The sequence below is a fragment of the Podarcis gaigeae genome, assembly GCF_964106915.1.
Source record: "Podarcis gaigeae genome assembly, chromosome: 17".
Lineage (NCBI taxonomy): Eukaryota > Metazoa > Chordata > Lepidosauria > Squamata > Lacertidae > Podarcis > Podarcis gaigeae.
The window spans coordinates 7,812,270-7,828,274 of NC_139694.1; the positions used below are offsets into that span (position 1 = coordinate 7,812,270).

Genomic DNA, 16,005 nt, shown 5'->3' on the forward strand with positions numbered 1-16,005 from the left:
TGGTATTCTCATCCCTTTTTTATCTTTCATTGCACCACATTATCTTCAGTAATTCCTGCTGGATATTTTAATAGTGTGATACAAAGTGTTAAGACTTCCACTGGGTGTATATCCCAATAGCATTTTGTTCACTTAGGACAAAAGATGCTATTGAAGTAATTTACTAGGGCTTGGTAATGCTCTACAAAAGTTGGAAGTACAGGAAGTGGCCCTCCTTAAATTATGCACGTGTATGGTTTCTAGTTTTGCTGGGTAGAGGAAAAGCCAGCGGACCTTAACCACGAGATCTTATTTAGCCAGCAGTCCTTAGCACACTTAAGTACATGTACCTTTCGTTAGTTAAAATGAAAGCTGAGAAGCAGCAGCTCAAGTGTGAATCCAGTGGCATCTCACATATGTACACAAAGCAGTGATTTTATGTCCACCACAGCAAGGGCTTTTAAGCCAAGACTATCTCAAGGCTTTTCAGTAAGAAACAACTGAAATGGTGAAGGCATTCAGTAACGAGGTGTGTAGAGAAACTGGATGCAAGTTAAGTGCTTGGGGAAATTAATCAGAGAAAAATGGTTCTGTGCAACAAGGAAAGGTAGGAACACCTAGCAACACTTGGGACTGCAGATACTGATGTACACTCCTGTGAGAATGCCTCAGGAGGCAAACCTCAGAGACAAGTTACATAATTTTGTTAGAAGATGACAAATTCATTCTGAATCCTTGTAAGATACCATCCGGATCCGGCAATCTTTTAGCTTTTTAATGCAGCCTAATACTTTGTTTCTTGTCTTAATTTGTCCGACTCCATTCCTGAGTTAGTCAAAGATTAGGGAAAAGCTAATTTAGACCCGTAATTTAGGACTGCTAAAATACTCTTTTCTAATATGAGATAGTAGCCTGTCCAGTCTTTACCATCACTCCCAAGTTTTGCCCATCCTTTATAGTTGTTCATGGCCAAGATGATATAGGTGAGAAATACAACAGTATCACTGAATTGCAGAATGTGAGGTCTTCGGAAAAACCACCAAGTCTTCACACAGTCCTTGGGCAGAGAAACAGGTTCATGGCATGTGGGAATACAGTTAAGCCCTATGGTGGATCTGGATAGGATGTTTCTCCCAGACCTAATGTGATGGCCTGGGATTCCGATTCAGAGGCTGAACCAGAGGAATCCCAGCCTGCACAGGAGTCCCCGCCTCCAGGGCCGGCTGAATTGGGGCAGGGCTTGGATTCTGAAGCACCTGCACCTGTGTTAGATCCTCAGGAGCAGGCACCAGGTGAATCCACTCTGGCTCCAGGAGTGGTTGAGGACTCAGTGCCTGCAGGTGAGTCTCCCCCGGGGCCCAGTAACCCTTTAGCCTCTCCTGATCTGCAGAGACTCAGGGCAGAGAGGCGAAGGGAACTGGTTGCTCCCAGGAGGAGTGCTCACCTTAAGGCCAAGAGAGTCGGGTCTCCTGGGGGCCGGGACCGCCCCTAGCCTCAGAATAGATAAAGGCTAGTCGGCCCGGTCCCAGGTTGTGGGAGCAACATCGTTGTTGAGTTCCTGTTCCTGCCCGGACCCAGACCTGACTCTCCAGTGCTGTTCCCCGCCTGGCTTCCTGTTTCGGACCTCGCCCCGCTCCTTGTGGACTGATTTCCAGGCTAGTGACTCAGGACTGGACTTTGACTACGCCTACGCTAACCTGCACCCCGGGATCAGCACACCTAAGAAGGGTGTGACCAAGATGTCTTGCGAAGCCATTTCTAACTCAGCACTTCACCCTGGCCAAATTCCTGAGCAAGCATGAGCATTTAGGACGATGCACAACATGCATCAATGCTTTATTATTATTATTATTTATTTTACAGCAGACCAGGCTGCTTTCTTCTTAACAAAGTGAGATGGTCTGGAGACAAGGTTCTTTCCTATCCAGCTCACAGTCAATTTGCTTTTTTTCAGAAAGTTACCCTGTAATGATGGCTGGAGCAGAACACATTCTGGAGCCTGGGCTGCCAACTTCTGCTAAGTAGGTGAACGCCACACCTTCCACTGTTACAAAGTCATAGGAGTCTTAGGCAAGTAACTGTCACTCAAACCCCATCCCACCCTCCATCAAGAACATATGTGAAACACTTAAGAAATCGTTATGTATTGTAGTTATTTCTTACAGGATGTTCGCGACCCAAATATAAGTTTCACCTATTCGTTGTGACCCAAAATAAGTACAATAGGCAGATTTAAAAAACATATTCTGATTGTATTTCAACCATGTTTCATACAACCATGAAAATTAATTTTGATAACAAACATATACTCTAGGCTACTCTGGAGGCTTGACCTGTTTAGCATTTCACGTGTCCTATGCTCCTGTCCCTCAGAGAGTTTAATCTTACTCATTGGGAAGCTGCTCTTCAGATTCACAAGCCTTGATGCTTGCTTCACATTATTAATAATGAGGGAATTCATTCTTATGTCAGGGCCAAGCAAAGGTAACCAATCCTATTTATTCCCTATTTTTATTTTTATACAAACAACAGAAGGGGACAAAACAAATGCCACGATGAAGCCAGCATTCAAACCATTTCAAAATTAGAAATCCACACATTATTCCATCCCAGTCACCTAGCAGTCGTAAAACAGAGTTAGGCCTCTACTGCTAAAAGAACTGCCCCGTTTGAGTGCCGAGTAGCTTATCTACGACAGCACGGCAAGCTTGTTTTCCAATTAAAAGCTTTCCTCCTCTTCCCTCATCAATTTTCCCATTTTCGTTTTAAAAAGGTGAAGTCAATTGAGTCCTGTACAAAAACGAAGTCTCTCAGGCCTGCAATGCACAGAACTGCTGAAATACAGCCAATATATGATGATCCAATTCTGCTGTGAAGAGAAGGTTCTCCAACGTCACCATGTACTGATGGATGATCTGGTGATGCTGCAGACAGAAAAGAGCCGTCTCAGTTATTCATTACTGGTCTCGGCAGGACATAGTGAGAGAAAGCACATTCCCCCCGCATTCACTCGGCAGCTGAGGAACACCAGAAACTTATTGTGAATGGATAAAATACACCGAGAATGTCGCCTGCAATTCCGGTCATTCCACTTAAAAAAAAAAAAAAAGAACCTGAGAAGAGCAGCCAGAGACAGGGAGAAGAATAGTATAAAAATGGTTGAAGGGCTGAACAGTCTTAATCATGGGTAGGCAAACTAAGACCCAGGTACTGGATCTGGCCCAATTACCTTCTAAATCTGGCCCGCGGACAGCGTGTTTTTACATGAGTAGAATGTGTCCTTTTATTTAAAATGCATCTCTGGGTTATTTGGTTTTTTATAATATTTTTTATTAATTTTAACATATAAATTATAAAATGTACCACCAAACTTATCACTTATACAATCTTTTTGGACTTCCATCAATCAGCCCTTCTGATGAGCCACCGTTTTAACCACTTCTTATGCATTTCTTAACTTTATATTGCCTTTACATCTCTTAACAAATCATCCTCCCCCTTGTCCATTTTTACAATACTTCTAATAATACTCCTCACAAAACTTCTTGCAACCCTACAAATCTCTGGGTTATTTGTGGGGCCTGCCTGGTGTTTTTACATGAGTAGAATGTGTGCTTTTATTTAAAATGCATCTCTGGGTTATTTGTGGGACATAGGAATTTGTTCATTCCCGCCCACCCTTCAAAATATAGTCCGGCCCCCCACCAAGGTCTGAGGGACAGTGTACTGGCCCCCTGCTGAAAAGGTTTGCTGACCCCTGGTCTTAATCATAAACGAAAGTGACAGGAACAATCAGTCGGTTTAAGACAAGCAAGATGTGCTTCTGTATAGAAAGAGTAAGTGAAACCTGCCTCAGGTTTATATTGGCCTCTAGCATCAACGATTTTGAAAAAGCCCATTTATATGGACTATCAGCCGAATATAGCCTCCTCCTGAACATTTACCTCAAGCAAGTCCTTGCGAATGCAGAATTATCATTTCTGTGAGACCACATTTCTATGCAATTTCTAGTTACCACATTCGTGACTTTGGTAAGGAATGAGACCTACCTGTAAGAAGATCTGCTGCAGCCTCTCTATACAGTTCTTGTACCAAGGTGTAATCACATCAATGCCTCCTGTTTCACATCGCACTAAGTGCTCCGTGAGGATCATAATGAAGCGCTGGAAAGGGCAATATTAGCAACATCTTTCAAATACAGGGAAGTCAACGTCCACAGACAAGACAAGAGAATGAGGACACATGAGAAATAGTATTTCTGAATTAAGGAATGGAAATTTCATGACAGAACAGCGCCACTTAGCACAGAATTCATTGCTAATTTCAAGAGATCTTTTCCCGGGTTCAACGAGCGTGAGAGCAGGCCAGCACAATAGTTTCACTTCTTGAAGCTGGTTGTGCAACAGCATCAGGGCTACAGCAATCTGTTGCTTAACCACAGCTATGAGACTATGCTGCCTTTCAGAGCTTATCCAGCACAAGCCATTCTGCTAGCACATGGGTAGGCAAACTAAGGTCCGGGGGCCGGATCCAGCCAAATCGCCTTCTCAATCTGGCCCGTGGACAGTCCAGGAATCAGCGCGTTTTTACATGAGTAGAATGTGCCTTTTTATTTAAAATGCATCTCTGGGTTATTTGTGGGGCATAGGAATATGTTCATTTTTATTTTTTCCCCAAAATATAGTCCGGCCCCCCGCAAGGTCTGAGGGACAGTGGACCGGCCCCCTGCTGAAAACGTTTGCTGACTCCTATGCTAGTACAACTAGCAGTACAGTTCAGGGACTTTAACTTAGCACTGCAATGAATTCCCCCTCAAGTTCCCAAATACTTGGAATTGCTTCCTCTACTTGAAACTTTTCATATCATTTATTTGGTTCCATTTATGAATCACTTCTCATAAAATACCTCAAGCAATTTCACACCAAAAACACCCACAGTAAAACTGGTTAACTTAAAGGGTTAAAATACACATTATAAAGTTTTGCAAAGATGAGGTTCATAGCTTCCCCAACACTCAACAGCCCATCTTCTATTACTGTACTTTTCCATCTATAAGACTAGGTTTTCTTTACTCTAAAATAAATTTTTAAAATGGGGGTCGTCTTCCCACATTTTCATAAATTTCAGTCCCCCAAAACAGGGGTCATGTTATACACGGAAAAATAGGGTAACTCATTTTCTAAAAGCCAATGAATATTTCTGCATTTACCTGGAATATTACAAGGAAGAGGTTTTTTTGTTCACTTTGAGCCGATTCAACTTTTTCTTGCAGGCGTTCTATCTGCTCTTCGAGGGGTCCATCTTCCCTGTCGCTACTTCGATCGTCGTCATCATCATCATCATCACTGTCTCGCTGGGGAGGAATAGTTAACATTTAACAGGGGGATCATAAGTGCTCCAAGACCAAAAGGTTAGCTAGGGCACACTCTGTTTCATTCCCTCTTTTAATTTATAGGGCCCTGTCCCACCAAAGTGCCGAAGGCTTCTCTCTTCCAGCTTGAAGTGAGCTACAGTCATGATTTTAGCATGCATCTATAGCATTCACTAAAAGAATAAATGCAACATGTAAGATATAGCAAAATAAAAAGGTGCTGCTGCATGTGTTGCCTGAAGCCATGAAATATTGTTCTACAGTAAAGATAAGTTGCCCCAGCCCAGGAAACCACTTGGGATTCCCAATATAAGCTGCTCTGGGGTTCTCAGGGAAAGAAGGGAGGTTGTCACAGTGGTACACAATACAATGAGAAACTCAACTCACTGCAAGCATTTCTGATCTCTGCATGTCCTATTAGATTCCCAGCATAATTTAGGCCAGTATTCACTGCACACTTATAACTATTGCACTGATGGAACAAGTGGTTTGGCTACTGCCGAATGCTGCAGCTGCAGAGGTGGCCAATGTCATCAGGAACATCGTGTGCAAGGCAGGGGGGGTCTGAGTCTTAACAAAAACAAAAGCTTGCACTGGCATCAATGGGAACTTCTCATGTAAGCCTCATAGCTAGACTAGGGTACAGCAATTTTAGTCAGGATTGCTGCTAGGAAGGAATGGGGTAAACCTCTTCTCCTTGTATGTGTTCCTGATGACAATCAGTCAATTGTGCCCGGGATTAAATAAAGAAAAAGCTCAGATGTAGCTGCTTGCTACACAATGAAAGTAACAGCCTAATTTGGTCCTTTGGTCTGCCAGACATAACACTCATAATCAACATATTACCTCAAGATGTGGCGATTGCTATTTGCTCGATGGCTTTTTAAAAAAGGGAATGGGCACATCCATGGAAGATAGGTCTACCAATGGCTATTTGCCAGGCTATCCCCCATTTTTCAGAGGCAATGTATCAGATGATGGAGACAAACACAGGATGACGTTTACAGAAGCCTCTGGCTGGCTGCTGCTGAAAACAGAGTGTTGGACTTTTACACAGTACAGCAATTCTTTCATTTTTATTGTTGGTGGAAAAGAGTTACAATACTGCTGTTTATACACATCTTTACGTCAAGTAACGTTTTTTCCACAGCCCTGGAAAATGGTTACCTACACGTTTGTGCTGTTTGGCTAATCTCGCTTTGGCCTCCTCTAGCTCCTTTTGGATCATCACCACGTGCTTGTTCATCTTACGGATTGTTGAGTGTAAGATTTCCCAGATATAAAACCTAGCAGAGAAAGAAACAGACGCTCTAGTTCATACAATATGCTTTGGCTCGTTTCAGTCATAATGCTAATGGACACATCGTATATGCTCTCGTGTAAGGCTGGCTATTAACTGCAGGATACAGGAGGCTGTGGATTAGGAATAAACAACCCGTACCATCAATGGATCTTCCCTACAATTCATTTTAAGGGGCATTTCATAAATGATGTCTTAGACGTGCAGTAAAACCTCGGTTGTCGAACATAATCTGTTCCGGAAGCCTGTTCGGCTTCCGAAATGTTCAACAACTGAAGTGCGGCTTCCGATTGGTTTCAGGAGCTTCCTGCACTCAAGCGGAAGCCGTGTTGGACGTCCAGCTTCCGAAAAATGGCTGAAAACTGGAGCATTTACTTCTGGGTTTTCGGCGTTTGGGATATGAGGTTTGACTGTACTGTAAACCACATCTCTTGAAGTATCAAGCATGAATGGAACAATTCTGTTTGCAACCTGGAGTGCATTGTACATGTACAGTGGTGCCCCGCAAGACGAACGCCTCGCAAGACGGAAAACCCGCTAGACGAAAGGGTTTTCCGTTTCGGAGGCGCCTCGCATAAGGAATTTCCCTATGGGGTTGCTTTGCAAGACGAAAAAATTTTGCGTCCCCCCGCGGGGTTTTTTCCGCTTTTTCCGCCCTTTTCTTAAGCCACTAAGTCGCTTATCAGCTGTTCCGCTGATAAGCCGCTTAACAGCTGATCGCTGGAAGCCGCTTGACAGCTGTAGCGCTAATCCGCTAAGCTGTCAATGGGCTTGCTTCGCAAGACGAAAAAACCGCTAGACGAAGAGAATTGCGGAATGAATTCTTTTTGTCTAGCGAGGCACCACTGTACATGAGAAAGAACCGGCACTGGCTGTGGCCTATTGTCATTCACACACTCTGGCAAATCCAGGTTTGTTGCAGCATAATGTGTGTGCATTGGGCCCAACGCACCAGGATTTTGCTCCCTGCCATAAACAGAAATGGTTGAATTACAAAAAAATCTGTAATTTCTTCGTGTGAGTTTTGAAAAGCTGAGTGAAAGACTGTTTACCCAACGCGAGTATTTTGAGAAAGTTAAAAGGTGATCTGCTGCCAGCATCATTCAAATCACAACCCAAACAATTAAAAAAGGGGGAGGGGTGGAAGAGGGCGATTTACATCTAGTTACCTAGTGCAGTGTTTTTCAACCACTGTTCCGCGGCACACTAGTGTGCCACGAGATGCTGCCTGGTGTGCCGTGGGAAAAATTGAAAAATTCGAAAGATTTAAAAATAAAGTATTTTATAATTTTTCACATTTCTGTTTACTTACTATTTCATAATAAAGTAATTATAAAATACTTTCTTTGTGTTCATTTGATTCCTATTCAAGAGAATTACTTTATATATAATCAATATAGGCACAGAGTTAAATTTTTTAACATTTTCTAATGGTGGTGTGCCTCGTGATTTTTTTCATGAAACAAGTGTGCCTTTGCCCAAAAAAGGTTGAAAAACACTGACCTAATGAAATCATGAGCCAGCTCTGGAGAGAAAATCCAGTTTGCTACTGCAGCACAATCCACAATCTGGGTGCGAATCATCTTATCCACCAGCACAGCAATCATCTGCGTGAAAAGGGAAGCAAAGGGTTTCTGGATCAGCTTATCAAAAGCAGGTGCTCATTTGCTACTGAGAAGAACAGATTAGGCAAAAGAAGGGCACACCCCTGTCTCTCCTGCTCAACCATCTTATAGTGGTGACAACTCAGGAAGCATAATCTCATGCTGCTCCCTAAATTTTTGAAAGCTATGGTACACTTTTTATTTCTGAAATTTAATTCAGAATAAAAAAAAAGGTTGCAAAACCAAAACCATGAGATGAGCTTACTCCCCTGTGCTTTGGTGCGAGTCAGAAAAGAGAGTTCAAGGTGCGTCACTTAAGAGAGAAGTCTCTGCATTGGGAGGCAATATATTAGCTGTGTTATCCCTGCTGCCTGCAATTTAAACCTAAAGGAAACTACACTCCAAGTAACAAAATAGTACCTTTAATTGTTAAATCTGCATGCAGGGTTTATTCCAGCTTAATTGCTATACAGAAACAGGAGTCTAGGGCACTTTGTCTAATTATTCAAAGACTGGGAATCATTGCTGCATGGGGTGATAATGAGCTATCATGAAGATTACAGGGAAAATACATGTGGAATGTTGTTTAATACTACAAAAAAGGTACAGTGGTACCTCTGGATGCGAATGGGATCCGTTCCAGAGTCCCGTTCACATCCTGAAGCGAAAGCAACCCACCTCTGCACATGGTGTCATTTTGACCGTCTGCGCATGTGCGAGCGGCGAAACCACATTCCGTTACTTCTGGGTCGCCGCAGAGCGCAACCCGAAAATACTCATCCCGAAGCTACTTCAACCCAAGGTATGACTGTATTACCGTACTGACCCGGCTATAAGCCGCATCCGCAAATAAGCAGCACCTTTAAAATTCATGGCATATTTGCGGGTGCGGCCTGCCTCCTGGCACTACCGCGCTGAATGGGGGACGGCCGGCGCTTTGTGCACTGCTCCCCAAGCCAGTGCTGGCGCTCGGCTCTGAATATAAGCCACACTAATTTTATACGTCATATACCTTATCTCAAACGCATCATCAATACATTCTAATGTACAATCAGTGCAGAGCCTGCAAGAGAAAGTGAACTGCAAAATGGGCAGCGGAAAGCGAAAGGCAACACTGAAATAATCTCCCACGGATTTAGGGCAGGCTTTCTCAAACTCGGCCCTCCAGAAGTTCTGATACTACAATTCCCATCATCCCTGACCACTGGGTCCTGCTAGCTAGGGATCAGAGGAGTTGTAGGCCAAAAACATCTGGAGGGCAGTGGCGGAGCTTGATGCTCCAGCACCGGGGGGGTGGGGGTGGAGAGCAGGTGGGGGCGGGGCGTGCTGCCTGCGGGGGCAGCCGCGCACTCCTCTTCCTCCGTGAGTGCTGGAGGGCCAAGGTTGAGGAAGCCTGATTTAGGGCCTGGTGTGCAGCAGACAAAATTTACACCAAAATCAATCGATGGAACTTAAAGGTACTTTTTGGATGAGTGGAAAAAGGAGGAAACCTATAAGTCCATTCACTCTCACCTGTGGATGATTCTTCCACACTTCATACGTAACTCTGAGCACATGCAACTTCCCTTCATCGCTTTCCGCCAGCGCTTTGAAGACTTCGCGGAATCTTATCAGAACAGGGAAAGATAGCAATGAAAGGCCGTTAAGGGGTAAAGTATATTGCCTGCTCTTTCACTGGCTGTGACCTGACATTCAAAAGCTGATTGCTGAACAAGGGCTACAGCTCACTTTGGACCTACAGCTGTTGAGTGGCAAGGCTGAGAGGGTGAGAAGAAAGCTAGATGATTCTGTGCCCTCCTTTTCGAGTCATATAGAGCAGAGTCTCTTTCAGAATGGGAGGAGGCAAGGACTCTGAGCTCTGACAGTCTCCCACAGGGATCCAACATGTGCTTGCTGTTGTCAACCAACAAGGTGATTTGGGGAAAACTCCATCTCATCTCAAGCATCTCCTCCGCAGCCCACCTGCTGGTTACAAGTAAAATAAGATAGGGCAGCAGTGATAGCTTGTCTGTAACCCGGAGTACCACACAAGGGCAGATAGTCCTGCTAACCAAGGGGCCCATAGGTTCAGCTGACTGATAGTATGATAAAAAAAGCAATATGCATCTCATCTCTCCCTACAAGTAAACAATAATGATAAATACTTTAATCGAAGGTTTTTGCAAAACTGTCTTGCAGTTTCTGCCTTGTGAATCAATTCCAGGCAGGCTCTTCTTAAAGTAAGAAACAATTCAAACTGGTTATATGAGCCAGTAGCAGTGTGTTATTGATAGCACTGGCAACTTTGTGGTTATACTTACCTTCCCAGAGCACTGAAGGAGTGACTGAATGACTTTGCGGCCAAATGCAGCAGTGTCTGCACAAACACCTCAATTTTTAAAGGATTAAAAGAGAAGCCTTCATCTGGGGGGAAAAGTTACATTTGAGTCAGTACTTCCAGTACAGTCTTTGATTCAGCACCCACATTTTTCTGCCTTTTTTTAATAAAAAAATTCTATGCCTATGTAACCAAAGGCAAGTACGATTGCTCTCTGTGTGTAACTAAGCCTAAGTGTGTGCACATGAAACCAAAGAGTAGCCATTTTCTTCCCCAATTTTTCTCTGCTTCTGTTTTCGTCTCTTGTGCCATTCTTTGTAAAGCACCAAATACAGATGTTGCTATATAAACAACAGCCATTGCGCAAAGCTAAACTGTTGTGTGTATGAGGCAGAGAGCGGATGACTGGTGGGGTCAGCTGTCCAATGAAAGGCAAAAATTCCATGGGAGGGTCATTCCATATCAAGTGATCCATCTTTTTTACCTCATGTCATCCAGTTTCCTTAATATTTTGTACACTTGTTGAACGATGGAAACTAAGTTTAAATCTATGCATTCAGAGAAGACGACGTTGCAAAGTAGCACTTCTACAGAACAAGGAAATAACCTTAAATACGGAAAGAACTAGGAGCACCTGACTACAGCTATCAGAAATTCTTACCATCATCATCATCCTGATTAGGGTTGGGCACATCCTTCAAAATAGTGAAAATCTCATCGTTGCTTGCTTTGTTTTTAATGGCGATGTTTAAGCAGAGCGCAACGTTGTATCCTGGAAGAGACTCTACAAATAAACAAAGAAGCAAAGTTACCTTTACATTTTTTTTAAAAAAAGCCCTATTTCCTCATAAAAGCCAAGACAGCAGAAACGCCATTCTTTGGAAGTCATCATCTTGCAGACTTCAAGGTCATGTAATGAGTAGAATGAACAACCAAGTCAAACTTCACCCTCCTTCTTTCTTTCTTCCACCAGCCTAGATGTTAAGTTTTAAAACTTGTTAAGAATGAACACACTGTTCATTCCAGAGTTGCCTGCACACTAATAGGCTGGCCTGGTTTTCTGCATGCCAGGCTCCTTGAACTCTTTTGAGGAGCTCCAAATATAAAAACTGGACTGCCATGCAGGAAACTGACAAATACAGTAGCACCTTGGGTTCACAAAAAGACCTTGGTAACTTCCAAATGCCGAAAACCTGGAAGTGTTTTCAAAAGTTTTTCGGAAGCTGAACGTCCGACGCGGCTTCTGCTTGCGTGCAAGAAGCTCCTGCAGCCAATTGGAAGCTGCGCCTTGGTTTTTGGACATTTGGAAGTCGAATGGACTTCTGGAATGGATTCAGTTTAAGAACCAAGGTACGACTGTACATCTTTAGGGGCACCTTCTGCTATCATATTGTTGAAGAAAAGCAGATGTGGACCTGGATTATAGATTAGGAGCTGCTTGTAGGCTGTTCTGGACCTTTTAGAGCAGCGGTTCTCAACCTGTGGGTCCCCAGATGTTGTTGGACTACAACTCCCATCATCCCTGAGATCTGGCTTTGCTAGCTGGGGGTGATGGGAGTTGTAGTTCAACAACATCTGGGGACCCACAGGTTGAGAAAGGCTGTTTTAGAGGAAGCTCAGGCTATTAGTATAACAAAACAAACAGGGCTAAAAAATTTCCTAGTTCTCTTGTAGCCCTTACAACATTCCATCCTTATTCTCATACTGCAGATGGAGGTTGTAGTTGCTTGCTCAAGAATGCCTGTTGAGTCTATGGCAGGGGCCAAATTTGAACCAGGACCCCTCCTCAATCCACAGCTCAGCCTCTTACCCACTAGACTACACCAGTTCCCCAAAGACAGATTCAGCAAGACTAGTCCAACTATTAAAAAATAGAAAGAAAACACTGCAGCAAGTGCATAACCCATATACATACTGTTGCTTTCATCTCCGTATTTGTAAATACATGCTGGATTTGCAGGAGTTAGGACTGAAAACGTAGCAGGAACAATATCCACTATTCGTTGGTGGTAGGAAAGCCTAGAAAAAAAAGATTTTGCATAAGATGAAGAAGTGATACTCTTATCATGATACAGGTCTATGGACAAAACCCAGCCAAGCATGAACCCTTACTCAGCCTCAGTGAATGCAGATTATAAATCTAGATATGGCAAAATCAAAGTCTATGCTTTACACTGAAACAGGAAAGGAATAGTCCAAAGTACAATTATGCCCCTTACACAGAAGTCAGCTCCACTGATCTGAATAGAAGTTACTTCCCAGTAACTATTTAGGATCATTTATTTGTACGCTCAATTGTTTTCCATTTAGTCAATTTTGTTTTTGTTGTTTGATCATTAGACATTACAAAACAAGGAATTAAACTGAGGAATCTAAACTTGGAGAGAGAATTAAAAAAATTAATTCAAAAGCACTATTTTTATTTACTGAATTTTCTCTCAGCAGAATACTTCCAATCATTCAGGTGATGTCTTAACTCATAATGAGTAAGTGCCCTATTCCTGGACAAACATACAAAGACTAAGCAAATACTATTGGTTTGAAGTGGGAGCTGATATTATTTCTTCCTCACTTTAGCAACTGCATTAAGTTGGAAAAATAGGCTATATCTATTAGAATACTACCCCTTCTGCAGTTCCGATGCCTCACTCACCTCATACATTTTTCCAAAACTTCTCTTACGAATTTAGGTCTGGGTTTGTCAAGGTCCTCAGAAAGACAATCTGACCTATCATTGGAACAAAATTGTGCAATTGCCATTACCCAGAGAAGCATATAAAGGCTTATTTGTCTAATATGCACTGATTTAGGAAGCTTCAATCTTCAATGTTGTGCTTCTTTGGCTGTCTGCATTGTCAGAGCCACTAGGAAGCAAATTCATACAGTACTGGGGGTTACAGTTTAAGGCAGCAAAGCTTACATAATTACACATAATGACATTTTAAACCACAGATACCTGTGGGCTATCTAGTCTTGCACAGAAATCATTGAAAATATATCACGTTTGTAATTTGACATTTGCAGAATTTAGCACCATTTGGATATTTCATAAGGAGATAATAAGAATCACTGAAAAATTACAAAAGTATATGTGAAAGCAATTGAGAAACTAACAAGAAATAAACTTACCAGTCTTCCCAGCTCCAACGGAATTGAAAATTATTCAAATGTTGCGAAAACCAATTAATGAACCTTCATGAAAAAAGAAGGAAACTTTCACTCCCAGAAGACCAAACCACAGCCATTCACAGTGACATTATTCACACTATATCCTAGCCATTACAAAGAATGCCACAACCCATTTTGTTGAAATGGATTCCTGGAAATACTGGTTATGAAGCGCAAGTAAATACAGAACTCTTAAAAAATTAAGATTAAGGTGCAGAATACCCAAAGCTGTCAGATAACTGGATCTTCTGCAAGTTCTAATTATCTTTGAAGTTAGTAAAACAAGCTAATTGTATAGTCATACCTCTTGTTGTGTTTGCTTCACATTGCGGTTTTTCAGGTTGTGAGCGCGGCAAACCCGGAAGTGTATACTTCCGAGTTTCGCCACGCGCGCATGGGCAGAAGCGCTCTAACGCGCTCAACGCTTGCGCAGAAGCACCGCTCTGCTTGCAGACTTTTTGGGGTGCGAACGGCACCCTGGAATGGATCTTGTCTACAACTAGAGGCACCACTGTAGTTCAGATATGGAAGCTTCAGATAATAGTTTTGTATGTAATACTCAAAGTGTATTTTCAGATGCTCCTGGCTCCTCTTCCAAGCCAAGATGTACTTGGCTATCCCCTCTCAACTAAGAAATGCTCTTTGATAATTACTGTGACCAGGAAACAACAGCTATACATTTATTCAGTTCAAATAAGCTGATGCCACAGAAACCCACCTGTAAGTAATCACACAGCTCAAAAATGGAGTTAACTTTTTATTAGTACAAAAACACGATCTGCACAGACTTTGTTGAGTTTCAGGCCTAGTGAGCAGAGCGGCTTGTTCCCTGCGGCCTTCCTCCATGAAAATTGCCAAGACTGAAAGTCCCTGCCTTCTCACAGCTATCTTAAGTCCCCTGCTCTCCAGTGCTTTCCCGAAGCAATCGGAGACGGCATCAGCATGCAGCCAATTTCTCCTCTGCCCTTCCATGCCTCTTCTGGTTCTGGGAGTTGGGGAGAGGGCAGCAGTGGCGTAGCATGGGTTGTCAGCACCCGGGGCAAGGCAAGTAATTTGCGCCCCCCTAACCCGTGGATTTGCGCCCCTAACCCCCAGATGTTGTGCCCGGTGCGGCCGGCCCCCCTGCACCCCCCACGCTACGCCACTGGAGGGCAGGCACCTATAACTCTTCACCAGCCTGACTCATCTCTGCCTCTTGGCCTCCCTCTTTCCACTCTCCTCCTCCTTCAGTTTCTGCCTGATTCTGGACTTCCCCCTGCCAGACTCTCCCAGCTCACTAAGCCCTGTTACCTCTTCAGCTTCCAACACCTCTTCCTCCCGGTCTTCTCCCTCTGACCACTCACCATTGTCCCCCCACCCCACCCCAGGTTCTGAGCCTTCTTCCCTTGCTTGATTCCTCCCACCATTCCTCTGCATCCAACCGCTCCATGACCTCTGATGAAACCTGCTTCACAAACTTCTTAGAAATCTAAAGGTAAGTGCACTTACTTACCTGTCTATGCAAGTAGTGTTCATTGTATCCAAGCGCATGTACAGCATTTCTGTGGCTTGTGCAAGCTGCAAGATTCCATTTAAGGAATAATATGGATGAACCTTCAACTCTCCCTTTGTTAAGAGAGAAACTGTGTGTGCCCAAACCTAGAGTTCTAGGCTACTGAATCAGACTCAAATCAAGTACAGTGGAACCTCAGTTCTCAAACGTCTCAGTTGACGAATATTTGGGAACCCAAACGCCGAAAACCTGAAGTAAACACTTCCGTTTTCGAACGCACCTTGGAAGTTGAATGACTTCCGCTACGTGTTTTTCAATTTTCTCAACTGAATTTGCTGACAGCCCTTTGCGCCTCAGTTGTTGAACGTTTTGGAAGTTGAGCGGTCTGCTGGATCAGATTACGTTCGACAACCGAGATTCCACTGTATCTTGGATTTAGACACTTTAAGAGGCAGGGCAATATTTTATTAGCCATGTAGAATTATTATAAATGTTATTTTAATTCATTCCCTGCCCTTCACCCATAGGCCTCAGGGCAGGCTACAACCATTACACTTCTGAGCAGCCTTCCTATTTTTGCCTGATGAATAAGATTGGCTACCAATGAAAACATTTTTAATCACAACTTTCATTTCAGCGATTACTCAAAATAACCTGCATCTGCAACCAACCGACTTCTAATACAACTGTGAACAGTAATACATAATGCATTAACATTTTTTCCTACAAAAAAAAATGTGCTAACTGATATCAGAGTTGTTGAGAAGAAAGGAT

The 16,005-nt window shown here is 43.1% G+C and overlaps 1 protein-coding gene across 3 annotated transcripts in view; it reads right to left on the minus strand.

Annotated features, from left to right (window-relative positions):
• Positions 1-2,210: 2,210 nt before the first annotated feature.
• NCBP1 (nuclear cap binding protein subunit 1) overlaps positions 2,211-16,005 on the minus strand; it is a 35,071-nt gene continuing 21,276 nt past the window's right edge. For all 3 annotated transcript variants that reach the window (XM_083718817.1, XM_083718818.1, XM_083718819.1), the window contains 12 exons: positions 15,232-15,296; positions 13,701-13,763; positions 13,225-13,299; positions 12,487-12,590; positions 11,233-11,355; positions 10,555-10,657; positions 9,767-9,860; positions 8,154-8,257; positions 6,522-6,636; positions 5,189-5,332; positions 4,029-4,142; positions 2,211-2,903 (listed from right to left, as the gene is read on the minus strand). In XM_083718817.1, coding sequence (XP_083574943.1) covers positions 2,790-2,903; positions 4,029-4,142; positions 5,189-5,332; positions 6,522-6,636; positions 8,154-8,257; positions 9,767-9,860; positions 10,555-10,657; positions 11,233-11,355; positions 12,487-12,590; positions 13,225-13,299; positions 13,701-13,763; positions 15,232-15,296 — 1,218 coding nt within the window. In that variant the 3' untranslated portion in view covers positions 2,211-2,789. The remainder of the gene's footprint in view (positions 2,904-4,028; positions 4,143-5,188; positions 5,333-6,521; positions 6,637-8,153; positions 8,258-9,766; positions 9,861-10,554; positions 10,658-11,232; positions 11,356-12,486; positions 12,591-13,224; positions 13,300-13,700; positions 13,764-15,231; positions 15,297-16,005) is intronic.